The 16,535-nt window shown below is 41.6% G+C and overlaps 1 protein-coding gene across 2 annotated transcripts in view; it reads right to left on the minus strand.

Moving 5' to 3' along the window:
- Positions 1 to 2,179: 2,179 nt before the first annotated feature.
- PRDM15 (PR/SET domain 15) overlaps positions 2,180 to 16,535 on the minus strand; it is a 37,951-nt gene continuing 23,595 nt past the window's right edge. The window contains exons 15-24 of one of the 2 annotated variants that reach the window (XM_081004420.1): positions 15,659 to 15,793; positions 14,278 to 14,441; positions 12,850 to 12,929; positions 11,895 to 12,014; positions 10,345 to 10,476; positions 8,988 to 9,074; positions 7,186 to 7,361; positions 6,686 to 6,766; positions 5,873 to 6,082; positions 2,180 to 3,989 (exon numbers count right to left, since the gene is read on the minus strand). In XM_081004420.1, the coding sequence (XP_080860546.1) occupies positions 3,507 to 3,989; positions 5,873 to 6,082; positions 6,686 to 6,766; positions 7,186 to 7,361; positions 8,988 to 9,074; positions 10,345 to 10,476; positions 11,895 to 12,014; positions 12,850 to 12,929; positions 14,278 to 14,441; positions 15,659 to 15,793 (1,668 nt within the window). In that variant the 3' untranslated portion in view covers positions 2,180 to 3,506. The remainder of the gene's footprint in view (positions 3,990 to 5,872; positions 6,083 to 6,685; positions 6,767 to 7,185; positions 7,362 to 8,987; positions 9,075 to 10,344; positions 10,477 to 11,894; positions 12,015 to 12,849; positions 12,930 to 14,277; positions 14,442 to 15,658; positions 15,794 to 16,535) is intronic. The other variant, XM_081004421.1, reaches the window with a different exon arrangement.

The raw sequence follows: 16,535 nt of genomic DNA on the forward strand, positions 1-16,535 counted from the left end.
TGCATCTCTGGGTTATTTGTGGGGCATAGGAATTCGTTCACTTTCCCCCCTTCAAAATATAGTCTGGACCCCCACACGGTCTGTGGGACAGTGAACCGGCCCCCTGCTGAAAAAGTTTGCTGACCCCTGTATCTCTCTGATGACTCTTTTAAAAAGTGGTTCTCAACTGGTGGTCCACAGAGGTGGGTCAGGGCACTATTCACATAACAAACAAAAACTACCATAGAGATACGAAAATTTTCAAAAGTAGGAGGTCCATGGCTTGGCTTTCGAAAAAACAAGGGGTCCGCAGTATTTAGCTAACTGGGAGTACTTACTGGAGGCAACTGTTCTGGTCCACTGGGGGGGGGGGGGGAATCTCAAAGTCATAGTAAGGTAATACCTTTACTAGGGCTAAGCTAACTAAATCACCATAATTTGCTTGGCATTTTGTCCTAATCAAGATATTACCTGTGGCTTTGGAGCTCTTAAAATACTTGATCATATACCAGTTTGTAACTTTCCACAGTGTGCACGCAACTATTTGAATAAGCACATTATCTGGTTCATACCACCAGGTGATTAGGAGTAAATCATTATCAAGTGGCTATAAGCAATGTTGTCTGTACTAATACAGAGAGAAGACACTGCTTTCCTTAGTTTCCCATTCCTAAGAATTTGTTTATTATTTCTTTATTACATTCACATCCCAAATTTCTTCCAAGGAGCTCATGACGGCATACATCATTCTTCCCCTCCCCATTATATCCTCATGAGAACCCTGTGAAGTAGGTAAGGCTGAGAGGCAAGTGACTGCCCCAAGGTCATCCAGTGAGCTTCATGGCTGAGCAGGGATTTGAAGCCTAGTCTCCCAGGTCCTAGCCCAACATTCTAACCACTACACCACAGCTTGCATGATGCTTTGGTTCCAAGTACAGATGGTAGTTAAGAATCTATGTTACCCAGTTCAAATCCCTAATCAGGCATGAATTTCCAAAATGGCCTTAAACATATCTGTATACGATAAATGATGCCAGTTTAGCATATAGGATTGTTGTAACCATTACTTATTAATGGTACTATGTGCTAAAGAAATACTAAGTGTTGCAATTGTGTCATGTGATTGTTGATTTGTAGGTTGCTATTTGAAGCAATAGCCTTCTGATTTAATGTACACTATGCAGCATATGACCTAATCAGATAGCAAGAATATGAGATGGTCAGCAGGCCAACAGGCAAGGGAAGACAGAAAAGGCACAATCACCTGGAAGGCATGCTGTGCCTATATTCCTGAGAGACAGTGGTGCTAAGGGGTCAGCCAGGATTCCAACAGATGAAACAAATCTGGAGGCCTGTGATGAGCAACACCCAACCTCCCAAATTTCTGAAGGCAGCGTTGCAGATGCCCAAGCAAAACGAGACTGTTGTGTATCATGCTGTGTCTATGAAGCTTTCAACTTTGCACACTAGCCAAGAATGGAGGAAATGAAGATGGAAGGTAGGGGGTTGGCCAACCACCTGAACTGCAATATTGACTAGAAATCCTGTAGACCAGCAGTGCCCCTCCAGATGCTGCTGCAGTTTAACTCCTATCAGCCCCCAGCCAGCCAGGGCAGTTGTCAGGGCAGATGGGTGTTGTAGTACAACAACATCTGGAAGGCCACAGGTTCCCCAGTACTGCTACAAACTAAAGCACAGGAAGACAGGCAGCTGCCTTTAACTGAGTCACACCATTGATCCTCCTAGCTCGATAATGTCTAAACTGAATGGGATCTCTCCAGGGTCTCAGACAGGGGAAATTCCCAGCCTCATCTGCTGGAGACTGAACCCAGGACCAAAGTGGCACCATCCATGCATCAGCAGGCTTTGGGGAACCCTAAGATTTCCAAAAGTACAACATAAAAAGCGGGTCTGAAAAACAGCCTGGTGAGGACTGAGCATGCGCAGAGGGCACAGAATGCTGTCGGCAGGCAGTGGGATGGAAAACTTAAGGGTATGCAGTGAAGTCTCCTGGGAAAGAATATCACTGGCTGGCACCCAAGGGCTCTCCAAACTGCAATATCTTTTTCACATGTCCTATATGTACACAACCTTAAAATGCAACTTGTTCCTATGATGTGTACTGGAAGGTTAGAAAAGTTTCTGTAAATAACGGCACACAGTTGAGAGCAAATGGAACTGTGAGGAAATCATCAGTCAATTGTCAAATCTTATTTTTCCTTTATCGTTTAGCTAGAACAGTTGTTCACAAAGGCAAAGGAAATGCTTATTCATTCTTTTGTGTACTGCTGGGCTCCTCCTCCTTTATTTTCTGATGGTACGCTCTTTAAGTCATTCCATAAAAGATGAAGATTGAATTTGTATTTAAACACATGATATGGCAGATACATTGTATACGGATGCAAAACAAAACACGCCCTCTTCTGCCTGAACAGATGATACAACAGCTCTATAACTACCTAACTTTATCAAAGCAAGTGATTTTCATTAATTTTAGTCTAGGCTGTCTCCTTGTGGTCAACATAACCTACAAACGGTATTATATTATGACTTGCAACCAGGCAATTTGTTGCTTTGCATTTCAGATTTCCCCAAGCAAAATCATGTATCAGTTATTACGAAGAAAATAATGAAAAGATACATGAGATCACTTTTAAAAGTGCCCCTTAATTTGTAAATATCCCCCAAGAATACAGTGCGAAGTGCAAAGGGTAATATCGAACAATGACTCCCGAATATTTATGACATGATAGAAGACTAATTGGCAAAGTCAGTTTCAATGGGAAGAACTGCTCTTTCAGATCTATTAGCTAAATGTAATATTTAATCAACAAGCAGTTCTGTAAACGATTCTATTATCACATTAAGTGTTTAGTCCATAACCAGCTTGATTCAAGTTTTAATTTTACTAAACAGAAGACCATAAATGTTGCTCTAACAGCAGACTGGCTATTTTTTTTCCCAGGTGACAACCCAAGCTGTCTTATTGGTAAAGTGAGTTCTCCATCACCAACATGGAAATGATTCATGAAATGAGGCACATTTCACATCATGGACTATCCCCACCCACTTATTTTTCCCAAACGTTCCATTAGATACAGGAATGGTCTAAGGAAAACAAAAACATTTCTTATTTGCTCAATTACATCCTTACATTACGTTGTCAAGTTAGTCGCAACCTAACACAGTGTGACTTAAACGCTCCTGCTGTATGTTTTTAGAAGATACTGCTGTTGTATTTACTATTTCTTATTTCCCTGTCTCCTTGCCAATGTACCACAACCCCAAGACCTCAGACTTCTCGCTATTCCCAGCAGCTGATTTCAGCCCATATTTTGAGTAGGGCTGGCGGTAGCGACTCTCAAGGCCTCTGCCTTTCAAGCTGTTGGGCCGATATCAGCACACCCTCATTGCATGCGCTCTTTCCTCCACCTCTGTTTGGTTTCCAGCAATCGATTCTGCGGTGTATGTGTCCCATGGGCTCCTACAAGCCCCTTCACAGTTTGGTGTCTCCTTACAAGTATAAGTTAGTAGCTGTACATCTGCTGCTGCTGTTCTGTTTGAACCTGTTGCTGCCCCGCCTGCTGCTGCTGCGTGGGCTGGGCCTGCGTTTGAAGGGCATCTGTTTGAGGCACCGCCCTCCAGGTTAAAGGATGCTGTTCCGATATTTGGCTCCCTAACGGAGCGATGGAGTTCACCAGAGTAGTCAGGTTTATAAAATGGGCGACTGACTGGGGGTTTGCCGGCTCAGGCTGCGACTGTATTTGGATATCATTTTGGCGGTTGCCATGCAACATGGCGGAACCAGTGACTGTATCGAACGTCACGGTGAGGATGGAATTGTCTAGCTGCAACTGGCGCTCGGGAGTGGCCAGGTGGCCCACAGCCACAGGTTGCAAGTTTGTAAACTGGGTTCCAGCCGGTGTAGTGATGGGGGTAACACTAATATTGGTCAGGCCAACAGAGCTAGAAGGGGCTGTGACATTTGGGTCTCCGAGAGTCACCACCACCTGCAAAAAGAGAGAGAATTGAAAAATTCAGACTTATCTGTAGTGATCGTTTTTAAAGCAACTGTTAGCATTAGAAATGCATGCTGTGAGAAACAGTCAACTTTGCTACCTCTCTTTTTTGCCTGTCGATGGCATGATGGGAGCGAGTGTATCATATAAACCAACCCAGACTCTGTGATCATCACCTGATGACTTCTTTGTGTGTCTCCTCCATGGGAGGTCTGCAGGTTGGCAACACGAGAACAGACCTTTTCTAGCTCCAGGACACTTAGTTTGGTCAGAATCAAGTATACACTTCCAGAGTTAATGCTAAATACATTACTTCTGGTAAATGAGCCACTATAGCAGCTAGACGGCTGTGGAAAATTTTGTCCTGGTTTTTTTGGACTCCTCTACCCATGTAGTATCTGATGCCATTAGTTGCAAGATGTGAAATATATTGTCATTATTTTCAGTTCTCCTACCCCACTATAATAGAATAGCTTTCCCCCCAAGCTGGTGGCCTCCAGATACTTTGGACTGCAGCTCTCATCAGCGCAGCCTGCATGGCCAGTGGCCGCGCCTGATGGGTGCTGTGGTCCAAAACATATGAAGGGCACAAAGTTGGGGAAGGCTGTAGCAGAAGGTCTTCCTTCCACCCCTTATATGATATCTGTTGTTATATTACAGAGTTGAAAGCAAACGGTGATAAACTTCATGGATTTAGATCATACATAGTGGCGCCCGCCCTGTGGAACGCCCTCCCATCAGATGTCAAGGAAATAAAAAACTATTTGACTTTTAGAAGACATCTGAAGGCAGCCCTGTTTAGAGAAGTTCTTAATGTTTGACGTTTATTATTGTTATTATTATTTTATTGAATTTTTAATATCCTGTTGGAAGCCGCCCAGAGTGGCTGGGGAAACCCAGCCAGATGGGTGGGCTATAAATAATATATTATTATTATTTACTATTATTATTATTATTAAATTAATTTCCATCAAAGGTGATCACCAGTACTGGAGATTCAGGCAATACTTTCAGCCGAGTTCCCCAAACTGAGGGCAAAATTCTCACAGATTAGAAAAATCTGGATTTCTTTGACTCTGGTATTTCCAGTCATGTGGTGATGGTATTTCTGATCCCCCTCCCATTGCAATCTCTAGTATGTTTTGAAATTGAAATTACTTTTCAGAACAAAATACTTCGCTTGTATCTCACCATCAAGCTAAGTTGGCCAAGAGATGAGCAAGGCTAAGCTGACTGCAGGGCAAAACAATACGGTTGCCATAAGTTTTGGGCCTTTGGGGGATTTTTAAATGATTTTTTAATAAAACAAAATTACCCTCCTTGCCATACGTCCAGGTTTTCTCGGACATTTTTCTGATTTCACGAAAATCCCCCCCGGACACCAAAATGCTGTCCGATTCCTGGACGTATCATAACACTACAAAACAAAGAAGAGGGGCCTAGAATTCCCAGGCTACTGGTGGTATTCATTCCTACTGAAGAAAGAAAGTGGTTGCACTGAAGGGTCTAGTGTGGTTGGGGAAAAGTCTATTCCTCCCCAACGTCAACAATGAGGTAATCAGTGTTTGCACCATGAGAGATGTTTGACCTAAATGGTGCCTTAGCAGACGTCCCCAGAATGCAACCTAATATTTGCTCACATAGAAATGAATTTAGCAACTGACACTGACTCTGCATACAGAGGCATAATGAATTTTCAGGGGATTTCAGCCTTCCTCTCCCCTGCATATTATACTGGTGAGCTTTCTACAAATTCTCCTACTGAAAAAATCCACCCATACATTAAAATACCTTTTAATATTCCTAGGATATAAAGCCATTTTTTGTTGTTGTAATTACCACCTTCTCCCGATTCCTTGGTAAAGGGAACTCACCTGCTGAATGCTTTGCACCGCTGAATTGGTCTCATCTCCCACATTCCCTGTGAATTCCACTTCTTTCTCTGTGTATTCACTGAAGGCAGAATCCTCAGGCACTTGGGTTTCTTCCTCTTCATCGGGCTTATGCTTTCGTTTATGACCACGCTTATGAGCCTTCATATGCTTGCCTTCCGGTAACTCTCCTGGTTCCAGGGCTAGGTCTGACTGTAAGGGGAGTTTTCAATGAAAGCACAATGTCACTGAATTCAACACTTCAACATCAGGAGAAATTCCTGTTCAAAACTGCTGAATTAAAAAAAATAATCAGTAAGTTTGATTTGATTTGTCGAGGACTGAACAGAGACTATGGTTTCCTTTCATGCTACATGTGTTTATTAGTGCAGCAAAGGCAGGAAGATTTGTGCTATTCCTGATGTTGTGAATGGTCAGTGTGCTCATTTTGCACAGAATTGAGCTTTACAGAGAAATGTCAGGCTGTACCTCTTGCATTTCATAGCCTTCCAGCACCCTTGTTCCCCTTCTGTACTGATGTGTATCTGGCAACTGAGGACAACATTTTATGCACCTGATAAAGTAGGCTTAAGTCCAAAGGTGGGGAACCTTTTCCTGAAGGCTTCTGAGTGCATTCAGCTGAATGTGCTTGGAATCTCCCTTCAGACCTTTCCCAGTAAATGCAGGAAGGTCAGGGCTGAAGCTGGCACACGTGGGGATACTGGGGGGGTGGAGTTGGCACATGGGTACTTTGAATGTCCAAATAAAGGCTGAAGGTAACAAGAGAGTTAATATTAGGCTACACTTGCATTTTACCTGTACAATTCCTATAGATGAAGCATCAACAGTTGTCGTTTCTGAGAGCTGCTCCAAGTCATCAATTCTAACTGAAAGCACCTGGAAAACAATATTTATATTAAGGAATAACATATTTATAGTAGTATTACCCTGCAATTGCGTATAAGGAACAGTTACGCTTATATGTAACAGGCAGATTGGTTTGTTTTATATTATGTTTTATATCATATATGTATGCATATTTTATATTACATTTTATACACCCATTCAAATCTGGCTAGTCACTCTATCAGCTCAACCAAGGCTAGCTACCTTTTGGGTCCTTCAACCGTGGATATAATAAGTGGCATGTGCTGTACTAAGAATTCACATTCCTAAGATGTGAAAAGCAAGTGTTGGCAGCCGTCACAACAAAGCTGCACAAAAATGAAAAATTCAGAGCAAGGTAGCATGTAAAGGATGCGTCTCCCCAGGAAGTCTGCAAAAATCACAAACTCTTAATCTGTCATCAAACTCACCTCTGGATGTTTTCGCCTCATGTGACGACTCATTGAAGCTCTGGTGGAAACCTTCGTCCCACAGAGCTGACAACTCTGCGCTTCTACCTTATCGTGAGTTAGCTGAATGTGCTTCTGAAGCATGTACTCCGTGACATACTTTTTATCACACACTGAGCAAGTCCATTGCTTTCCCACTAGTAGTAGCAAGTAAAACAAGAAGTTGACCATTAATTTTCAAGTAGGGTATCTTAATATTACAACATTTCAACTACAGGTTTTCCATTTTTAAAAGAGTTACATGGTATGGAACCTGGAGGAAGTATTTTATATTGTATAATTGGGAGTCACTTACCGTATTTTTCTGTGTATAAGTCTAATCCCCCCCCCCCAATTTTTTTCAAGTTTAAAATTGGGGGTCGTCTTAGGCATGGATAGTGCATATGGGGCATTTCTTTATTTGGAGTCCCCCAAAATAGGGGTCGTGTTATACACGGAAAAATACGGTACATACTAATTAGGATGGACTGGAATAAAGCAGAGCGATGAATTCCATGGAAATATGGCACTTGGGCGTCTGGGGACAACAATCAGGCTGCATTTGCCTTCTGAGATCAGGGGCTGACAGGATCTGATATTACTAACCTTAGCAAACCTGACAGAACTGAACCAATGTGGTTTACTGCAGATGAGGGAACATGGCTCAGCTCTCTCTCAAAGTCTGAATTATGTCAAATAGTTGACATGAGAGTTTTTTTAGACTTGCTGTCATACGGATGAAATAAAAAGAAGTCTTGTGGCACCTTCAAGACTATTATGGCATAAACTTTCATGAACTAGAAACCACCCCATCAGATGTATTAAGGCTTATCCCAAGTCAGCAGATCTATGTACACATGGGTTTTGGGGGGCAGGGCAGGGTGGAATAGTAAGCAATGAGATCAGAGGGAACTGAAATGCACCAAACATAGGCTGAAACATGTATGTTCAAAGGAAGCTTCACAGAGATGCTCCAGTGTGAAGTCACTGAATTACAAAGTATCAGAAAGTTCAGTTCTTATAAGGTGAGGCATGAATCAAGATAACAGGTTTTTAAAAATTCTACTACAGGTGTAAGTCAAATTACCAATGCCTGAATGTTTTGCATTGCATCATCCACACTGCTTTGTGAATGGTCATTGGAATGATTTTGCACACATTTGTTTAATGGGACAGCTTAATATGTTCTTTTGCACTGCACTTCCCTCTGACCGCAGCACCAAACATCTGCCACACATGTGCATTCATAACTGCCAAGTTAGGATAGTGCTCAATGCACCTGATGAAGTCAACTCTAGTGCACAATAATTAGATAACAGATTTGTGAAAGGTGCTAAGAGACTCCAGTGTTTTTGCTGCAACAGACTAATATGGATATGAGACTAATGGATATGTCAGGCAGCTGCTAGTGCTTCAAGGGAAATATATAATTGTAGGTACATTTTTTACAGTATACTAACCAAACTACCTTAAATTTTTTATTTTATTTTTCAGCCTTCTATAAAAGAGAGGTTAGATTCAGGGCTATGTATTCTACATGCCACTGGGGGTACATTGCAAGTGCAAAATCTAGAGCAGGGTTTCCCAAACTTGAGGCTTCCGCTGTTTCTGGACTGTAGTCCCATCATCCCTAGCTAGCAGGACCAGTGGTGAGGGATGATAGATACTGTAGTCCCAAAACAGCTGGGGACCCAAGTTAGGGAAACGCTGACCTAGAGTCTTAGCATTTATCATTGTAAAGGAAATTTTAGAATCAGTGGCATAGAGTTCCAGCCAAGCATTACCTGTGTGAATGAGCTTATGAGTCTCCATTGTATTCCTCTCGCTAAACGTCTTCCCACAGAGCTCACACATGAAATCTTTGATTCCTGCTAATTAGAAACTAGGTTAAGTACCAAAATGATAACCACCCACAGTTCCTTATGGCAAATGTGAAATTGTGTGCTACAAAAGGAATGGCCAATTAATTCTTCCTTTAGGCCCAAAATTCTGCTGGTGTTTGCTAAGCTAAGCAGTGTAGTAAATGCTAAATGGAGAGCAGATTCCAGGCAGTGCTGGGGGAGACGGGACTTATTAACTCTTTGGCATTTATGCAGGGCTCCATCTGGTTCCCCAAACTTCTTAACATTTGCGCAGAGGTGAGGAACCTGACGCCCTCCAGATGTTGCTAGGCTAGAACTCCCACAATTCAGCAGGTTATAAATTTTATGAAATGGAATAAATAAACTTTGGCACAAGTCAGGCTGACAGAAAAAGTTGCACTCCAAAAACCAACACAAGCTATAATTGGAGACTCTTGCAATCACTTAAGTCTGTGGGCCCCACCTACACCTAGAAAACCTCAAAACTATCCTATTAGTACAGTCGTACCTTGGTTCTTGAATGCCTTGTGACTCGGACATTTTGACTCCCGAATGCCCCAAACCTGGAAGTAATTGTTCCTGTTTGCGAATTTTTTTTGCAAGCCAAACGTCAGACACAGCTTCTGATTGTGTGCAGGAAGCTTCTGCAGCCAATCAGAAGCCGCACCTTGGTTATTGAATGTTTTGGAAGTTGAATAGACTTCCGGAATGGATTCCATTCAAGAACCAAGGCACAACTGTATTCATGAAAACAAGGAGCCCTTAAAAGTAGAAATAAGCAAAATGGAATTTATTGACAAAAGACTACATAGTCGCACTATGAGTTTCCCCCCTCTTCATATGTTTCAAAAATGCAGGCATCTTCCTCTAGCTTCCTATCTATATTAACCATAAATAGCTATGGACAAAATTACCTGGGTATATTTTGTGTTGTTGTTTTTTAAAAAGGCCTAATGGTATTAACCTCAGTCAACATCTATATGTGTGCCTGTAATACACATTTGCACACCCTCCACAGAGACCTGGAAATTAGATCAAGGATCTAGGGCAAGTAAAACTGCAACCTGACACACTCTTCTTTAGCAGCAAGCAACATCCTTCAAATGCAGCTGTAGCTATTTACTCCTGGGGACACATGCATAAGACTGGTGCTGCAAGAAGTAACTGACGTCGCTTTACTGTATTACAGAGCAGCAGGTCTGTAGGCTCCGTTGACTCTGAGGCAATTTATCTTGCCCTGCGCAAGGGCTGTGGAGTTCCTCCTCTCTGTGGTGCTCACCTGTGTGCCTTTTGTAGTGCTTCAGCATGTTGACTTTCTGTGCAAACTTCCGATGACACTCCATGCATTCATACTCCTTTATCCCTTTGTGAAGCTTCATGTGGTGCCGCAAGGCGTGTTTTGTTTTCATGCCTGTAATGGATAAAGTCAAGGCTTAAGCATGGCGGGGAAGCCCTTTCAACACCCTCTGCTTGAGAGGCATGCAAAGGAAAAGACTCTGCATGAGAATGTTCCAAGCCAATGGCCACCTCTAAGGAAACTTGAAGAGAACGCTTGGGTCTATTTCAGAAAACAATTCACCTGAAAGCTTCAAGAGACCCATGAAAAAGGGCAATGAAAGATCTCTGAAAGGCTCTTTATTGGGAATGGTGAGGCTCAGCATGCACATGCGTGCCAGTTTATTTATTTAAAGAATCCTGTTCATTCAGCTGCTGTCTTTGAAAAGCCTAAGAAGTAATTCACAACATTTAAGGCGGCTCTTGGAGTTCAAGTGAAGTGGAAAACCACCACAGAATGGCAAGAGGGCAAAAGGCTGTCCTGTTTAATCCCACTGCTGCAAGGCAGGAACGTTCACACACAGAATCGTGCCATCCAGACAACATGTGTTATAGCAGAAAGGGGCTTGCAGAACAAGCAGCTGTAGAAAACACAAGCATGCAAATACTGGGAAGTTACAGGTGTTTTAAATAAGACAGCATCGATACAGGTGTTTGTTTTAAGTGGGAATTTAAAACCATCCTGCATGTAGGACGGGGTGGGATGCAAATATTTTAAATTATTCACTGATTAATTGAAACACTTAGAAACAAGAGCCAACAAAATCAACGGGACTTCCTCTGAAATAAGTCTTAAAGACACTTAAGCCTCTTATTCACAGCCAATTCTGTCATTACTATTAATAACTACATTTGTATCCTACGCTTCCTCTACAAAATTCAGGACAGTGGGCAGAGTTCCCCAGCTCCCTTCAGTCCACACAGCCACCCTGTAGGGTAGGGTAGGTTAAGAGATAGTGACTTGCCCAGTACGTTTCACAGCTGGGTGGGGAATTGAACCCACACCCAGTACTCCTATAAGGAGTAAATTTCTTGCTACATCTTAGGTGCAGTTATAACATCCCTGATTTGTGAGTGTCAGATTGTGCAGAAAAGATCCCAGGGTCTGTTCTCTGCCATTTCCACATACAGCTGGCAATGTCCTCTACCTCAAGTCTGGCTCAGTATGGCGTTCACATCCTTAATGAAGCATGTTCACAACCAATGACGAAAAAGCCAGTACAGTACCCACAGTCCTGCAGCGCCACATCAGCTGGGCTCACATATGGAAGACTCAGTAATGAGATGTGCTTTGCCACAGAGCAACTTCTTATGAAAAATTAAACGAACATTAAGCACCCTAGATTCCTGATCAGTACATTATAAAAGTAAAAAGAATGATTCCAGTCATTTGTAAGGAATCACTCTGATTATCAAGGGAGATTCATATTCTGAAATAACCATTTTCTTTACCACATACCGTTTACTTAGGGATATAAAAGGGACATTTCATACCTTTGCCACATTCTGCGCACAGATATTCTCGAATATTATCATGGACTCTCATGTGCTCTTTCAGCATGTCCTTCCTTGCAAATGACTTACCGCACTGCTCACAGGCATGATTTTTCACACCTTAAAAATAAAATAAAATAAATTGTTATTTGAAGGGGACTGGGGTGGGGTGGGGAACGTTAGGTTTTGTGTGCAGGTAAAAATGAAGTCAACCCTTTTGGCAGTCGTCCCTCCCACTCTCAAAATAAAAGGGTTTTATGAACTGATGTGGAACGAGATAGAAACAGAGAAAAGATACATGGAAAGCTGTATAGGAACCTCTAAAAAGAGTTGTGGAAAGAAGAGGCAAATCAAAGAGGCAACAAGGAAGCAGAAGGAGAGGGGACGAGAGACAGATGGGGGGGGGGGAGCTATGATCATAATGACTGAGGCAAATTACAAAATTAGAGATGCACTGAATTGCACTGAGTCTTGAGGCTACAGAACTGAATGAGAAATATGTCCTCTCCTAACGAGAAAGAACATCCCATTTGACTTGTCTGCCCACAAGGCAGAGATGTGTTTCAATAATAAGCACTTGCAGGCTCATCACTCCCTTGCCAGGTAGACAGCAAGTGCACAGAGTCAATAAAGAGAAGCCAGGGGAATATGAGAAGATGCACCCAAAGCACAATGGACTGTACAATGCTCAGCAAATTGCATTGGTTCTATAGACTTCATGAGCTGCAGCTAATGTAATGACGGACACTTTCTGTATGCTGATGAATCGTGCTCCCCATCTCCCCACCCTCAAAAGAAAAAAGCTATTTTGGGCAATTTTTAGTGCAGAGTTTTCTCAGCACAGAATTAACCCATCACAATCTATGTTCCCGACAAATAGGATTCATTTACGAAATTTAAGAAACAGCACAAGAAAATATTTGTTATTAAAAGAACAGTAATAAAATGAGTCTACCTGTATGAATAAGTTTATGCCGTTCTAAATTCCCTATGCTGTTAAAAATCCTTCCACAGATTTCACATGGATGGATATATCTAAAATAGGAAATAAAAATCAGCTAGAGACATCCTTTTTTCTAATTAATTGAAAATCTATGATCTCAAAGGTGTACTTTTATTTGAAGAACAAAATTATTTGAAACAGTTCATTAATAGAGTAACACTACACTTTTGAGGGATATAGAAAACCAAGCTATATTTGTCTCTCTAGCTAGACAATAGTCCCTGCATTAGCTCATAGGTTCAGGAATACAGATTTTAAAATTTCTGTGCATTACAAGTGAACACTTGTAATGTGTTACAAGTGCTTAGGATTTTTAATGTTATGCATGGCTTTACAGTTTTTAAAAAACTTTTCTTGTAAGTATATAAAAAATACTGTATTGACTTATTCATCTAGAAATATTTAAATAGCATTATACCTTCTTTTCTTTTCTTTTTTAAACTACAGTGGCTTGATTTGGACATCATGCTTTGGTTTAGTGTTACAAAGGCAGTCAGCTTTGGGCTTGCATGCTCTCTCACTATTGTGAATCATCAAGAAGATCATCAGCTTCCATTTAAGACTAACCACACTATAGCATTATATCCCAACACTAAATTGTATTAAGAAGTCAGCTTCTTAAATTGTGACTTGAAGTTGGCTTGTTACAGCAAACCATAGTTAAGTATAGCAACAGTTGATCTGGGTTTGGCCACAGTTTGCTATGTTATCCAGTCCAAAACATAACTGAAAGCTTTTACATTATTCCCTTCTATGTCTCATCTAATGCTAAACTTTGCTTTAGTGCTAAGTCTATGCAATGCCCACTGTCTTAGCAGTTTCTTGAGCTGGGCTTTTTCTTTGCAGCTTCTCGCTGTATAGGATATAAACCGGGGCAAATCCAAAGTATGGTCAAGTTGACATATGTACCCTGGAAACACTACCTCTCATCTCCCACCCCTTGTCACACACACACATCTTGTCTGAAGCAGAACATTGTGCTTCCACACTCGTAATATTCTTTCACTAATTACATTCAAGTATTTCCCATCTTCTTTGGCTGCCATGGTCATTATTAACCTGGGAGTGCATCACACTTCAAAACTGCACCCTCTCCACAGGACAGAGAAGGGGAAACAGGAGCACATGTGCAAAACTATTCAGTTACTTTTGCAAGGTAAACACACTTTAAGTAGGCCACTGTCACAGTCCACCATTTCCCTCGGACTGATCTTCTTTACTAAAGCTCCACAACCATTGCTAAGAAATTATTCTCTGCTTGCAATCCTGCCTCTAATTCATGTGTAGGTTCCACTGAAGTCAATGTATTTTTCCCATGCTCATCTGGCAAGTAAAGTGGACTGCATCCTTGATTTAGTTTTGTCAGAATTATCTCCTTACTTCTGCACATTGGGGTCTGGCAGGTTCTCCCGATGAATGACCATGTGCGCATGGTAAGTTGCCTTCAAGGCAAAGCGTCTGTTGCAGATGCTACAGCCATAGCCTTTCTCCTTGTGAACTTCCATAATGTGTTTCAGGTACTCTTTTCCTCGGCCAAATGTCAACTGAAGAATGAAAGAACAGTGAATGCACCACACTGGGGAGAGGTGGACACCCTTGGAAATAGTAACCACAAGCTAATGCAGCATTGAAATAAACGACAAGGCTAGCTAATAATCAGACACAATATCTGTGTTGATTTCTGCATGTGGCACTGAAGACTATACCACCGTTTGGTGCGGTTTATATGATGGCCACGGATCTTTGGTTTCTAAGGGAGCAAAAGCTGTTTTCAGCCCAATTTCTGTAAGGGAAGGCACTATTGCTAGTTTGGCTGGGATTAATAGGCCATGCAGGAGATAGCTAAAGTCTGCACCTGGGAGGTAGGGAAGCCATAAAGGGGCAAAGATTGCAGATCCAAAGACACTGAAGGAAAGGAGCAGAGTAGGCAATGGAATAAGATTTTATTTAGCCGGCCAATTTGTTAGCTATGGACTTCTAGAATTATTAACAAAGGGTATGTAAAGGAAATTGGATCCTTGTTTCAGCAAAATTTCACACAAACCTCTGTGGAAGAGGTGAGCTGGAAACCAGACTAATATTATTAACAATTTCAGCCACCTTCCTTCTACAATCAACCAGACAGCTCCTGTTTATACAAGACAGGCATGAAGTGGCAGTGGCCTATCTCACGTTTTACATGTAAACAGACAAGACTTCTTAACATAGCAATGAAGAAAGATGGAGCAGTATTTTTTTTAAAAAAAAACCACACGAAATCATGATATCCTTACAGTGATGGAAACCTACTTTCTTTTTTTCTTTTTAAAGTGCTTAACTAACATTGCCTGAAATTAAATGTATTTGAACAACAGATACTGTGTGAATATGAGAATAATTTCTCTCTTCTGCCAATACTTGTGGGTTAAAGCCATTGATTAGCTGTCTCTCAATCAGCCTCCACACACAGCTGCCCCTGTGATTTCTTACAGGAAGGCTGTTATACCCACATGGAGCTTTCCAGTTTGCAACATCTACCTTGATTATTTCAACAGAGGCAGCACATGTTCAAGTGTATGTTCAGCTTTCCTGCTGCCGCTGAAATGAATGCTACTGACTGCATGTGCAAGAGCTCCATATACACAAACACACCAGAAAAGTCACAGATTTCTGGGTCAGGGAACGTAGCTGAACATCTTTTCACTATTTTTGACATTTCTTTTAGCAACCCAACTCTCCCACCCCATTCCCACCGCAAAATGTTTGAAAGGAGTAAAACTACCTGGCACCTTTTGCAGCTATACTTGTGAGGCTCAGAATCCACACTTCCGTCTGAGTTTTCATCGTTCTCCTCTGAAGATATTCCGATTTTGCCAATGAACTCTTCTCTCTGGTGGTCATCCATGATTGCTATGTCCTGTACAGAGTGGAAGTGCAAACTCAAAATGTTGTCTGACCAAAAAAACTAAGCAGACACAGCCATTGTGTCTCTATTAAGTCCTCCGAAAACAAGGAAAACCAATAGCTTCACTTGCTTCTCAGCTGAATTTACATTAATAACAAACCAGAACTATCCGAATTATGGCTTGTTGTTCTGTTGCCTCTTTTCAGATGACTGAGCTTTGTGCAAAATCAATAAATAGTGAAATATATCACCTTCTTCCTTACACCTTGCTGCCTGTTAAGTGTCAAAAACCAAACCTTTCAAAAACTAAATCTGCTAAGGTATGACATTCGCTGAATCTTCTGCAGGCTTTTCCCTCAACGATGCTCCCTCTTTCAACAACAGATGCTAAGTATTTTTCATCCCTTAGTTGTATTGAATTGACAGAGGATGGGGGGGGGAAATGGCCCCTTTCCCCCGGTCCGCTACTGAGCTCCTTTCCGATTCTAAAAGTTATTTCATACTTGTAGCAACATCTTTAAATGGGAATATCACTGCTTAATATATTACATGGCTCAAAATTCAGTCTTAAGGAAAGCTGAAGTAACCAACGCCACATGGCTGGTCTCATGATTTCCAAATTGGCCTTCAGCCTTTATCGCTTACTAAAACACTGCTCCTCCTGTTTTCAATGGTTTCCCAGTTCTCCTTGGTAGCTTCTTCGTAACCCTACTCAACTCCAGTTCTGAATCAAATCACACTGGGCAGTGTCAAG

The sequence above is a fragment of the Podarcis pityusensis genome, assembly GCF_964106645.2.
Source record: "Podarcis pityusensis genome assembly, chromosome: 4".
NCBI classification, from domain to species: Eukaryota; Metazoa; Chordata; class Lepidosauria; order Squamata; family Lacertidae; genus Podarcis; species Podarcis pityusensis.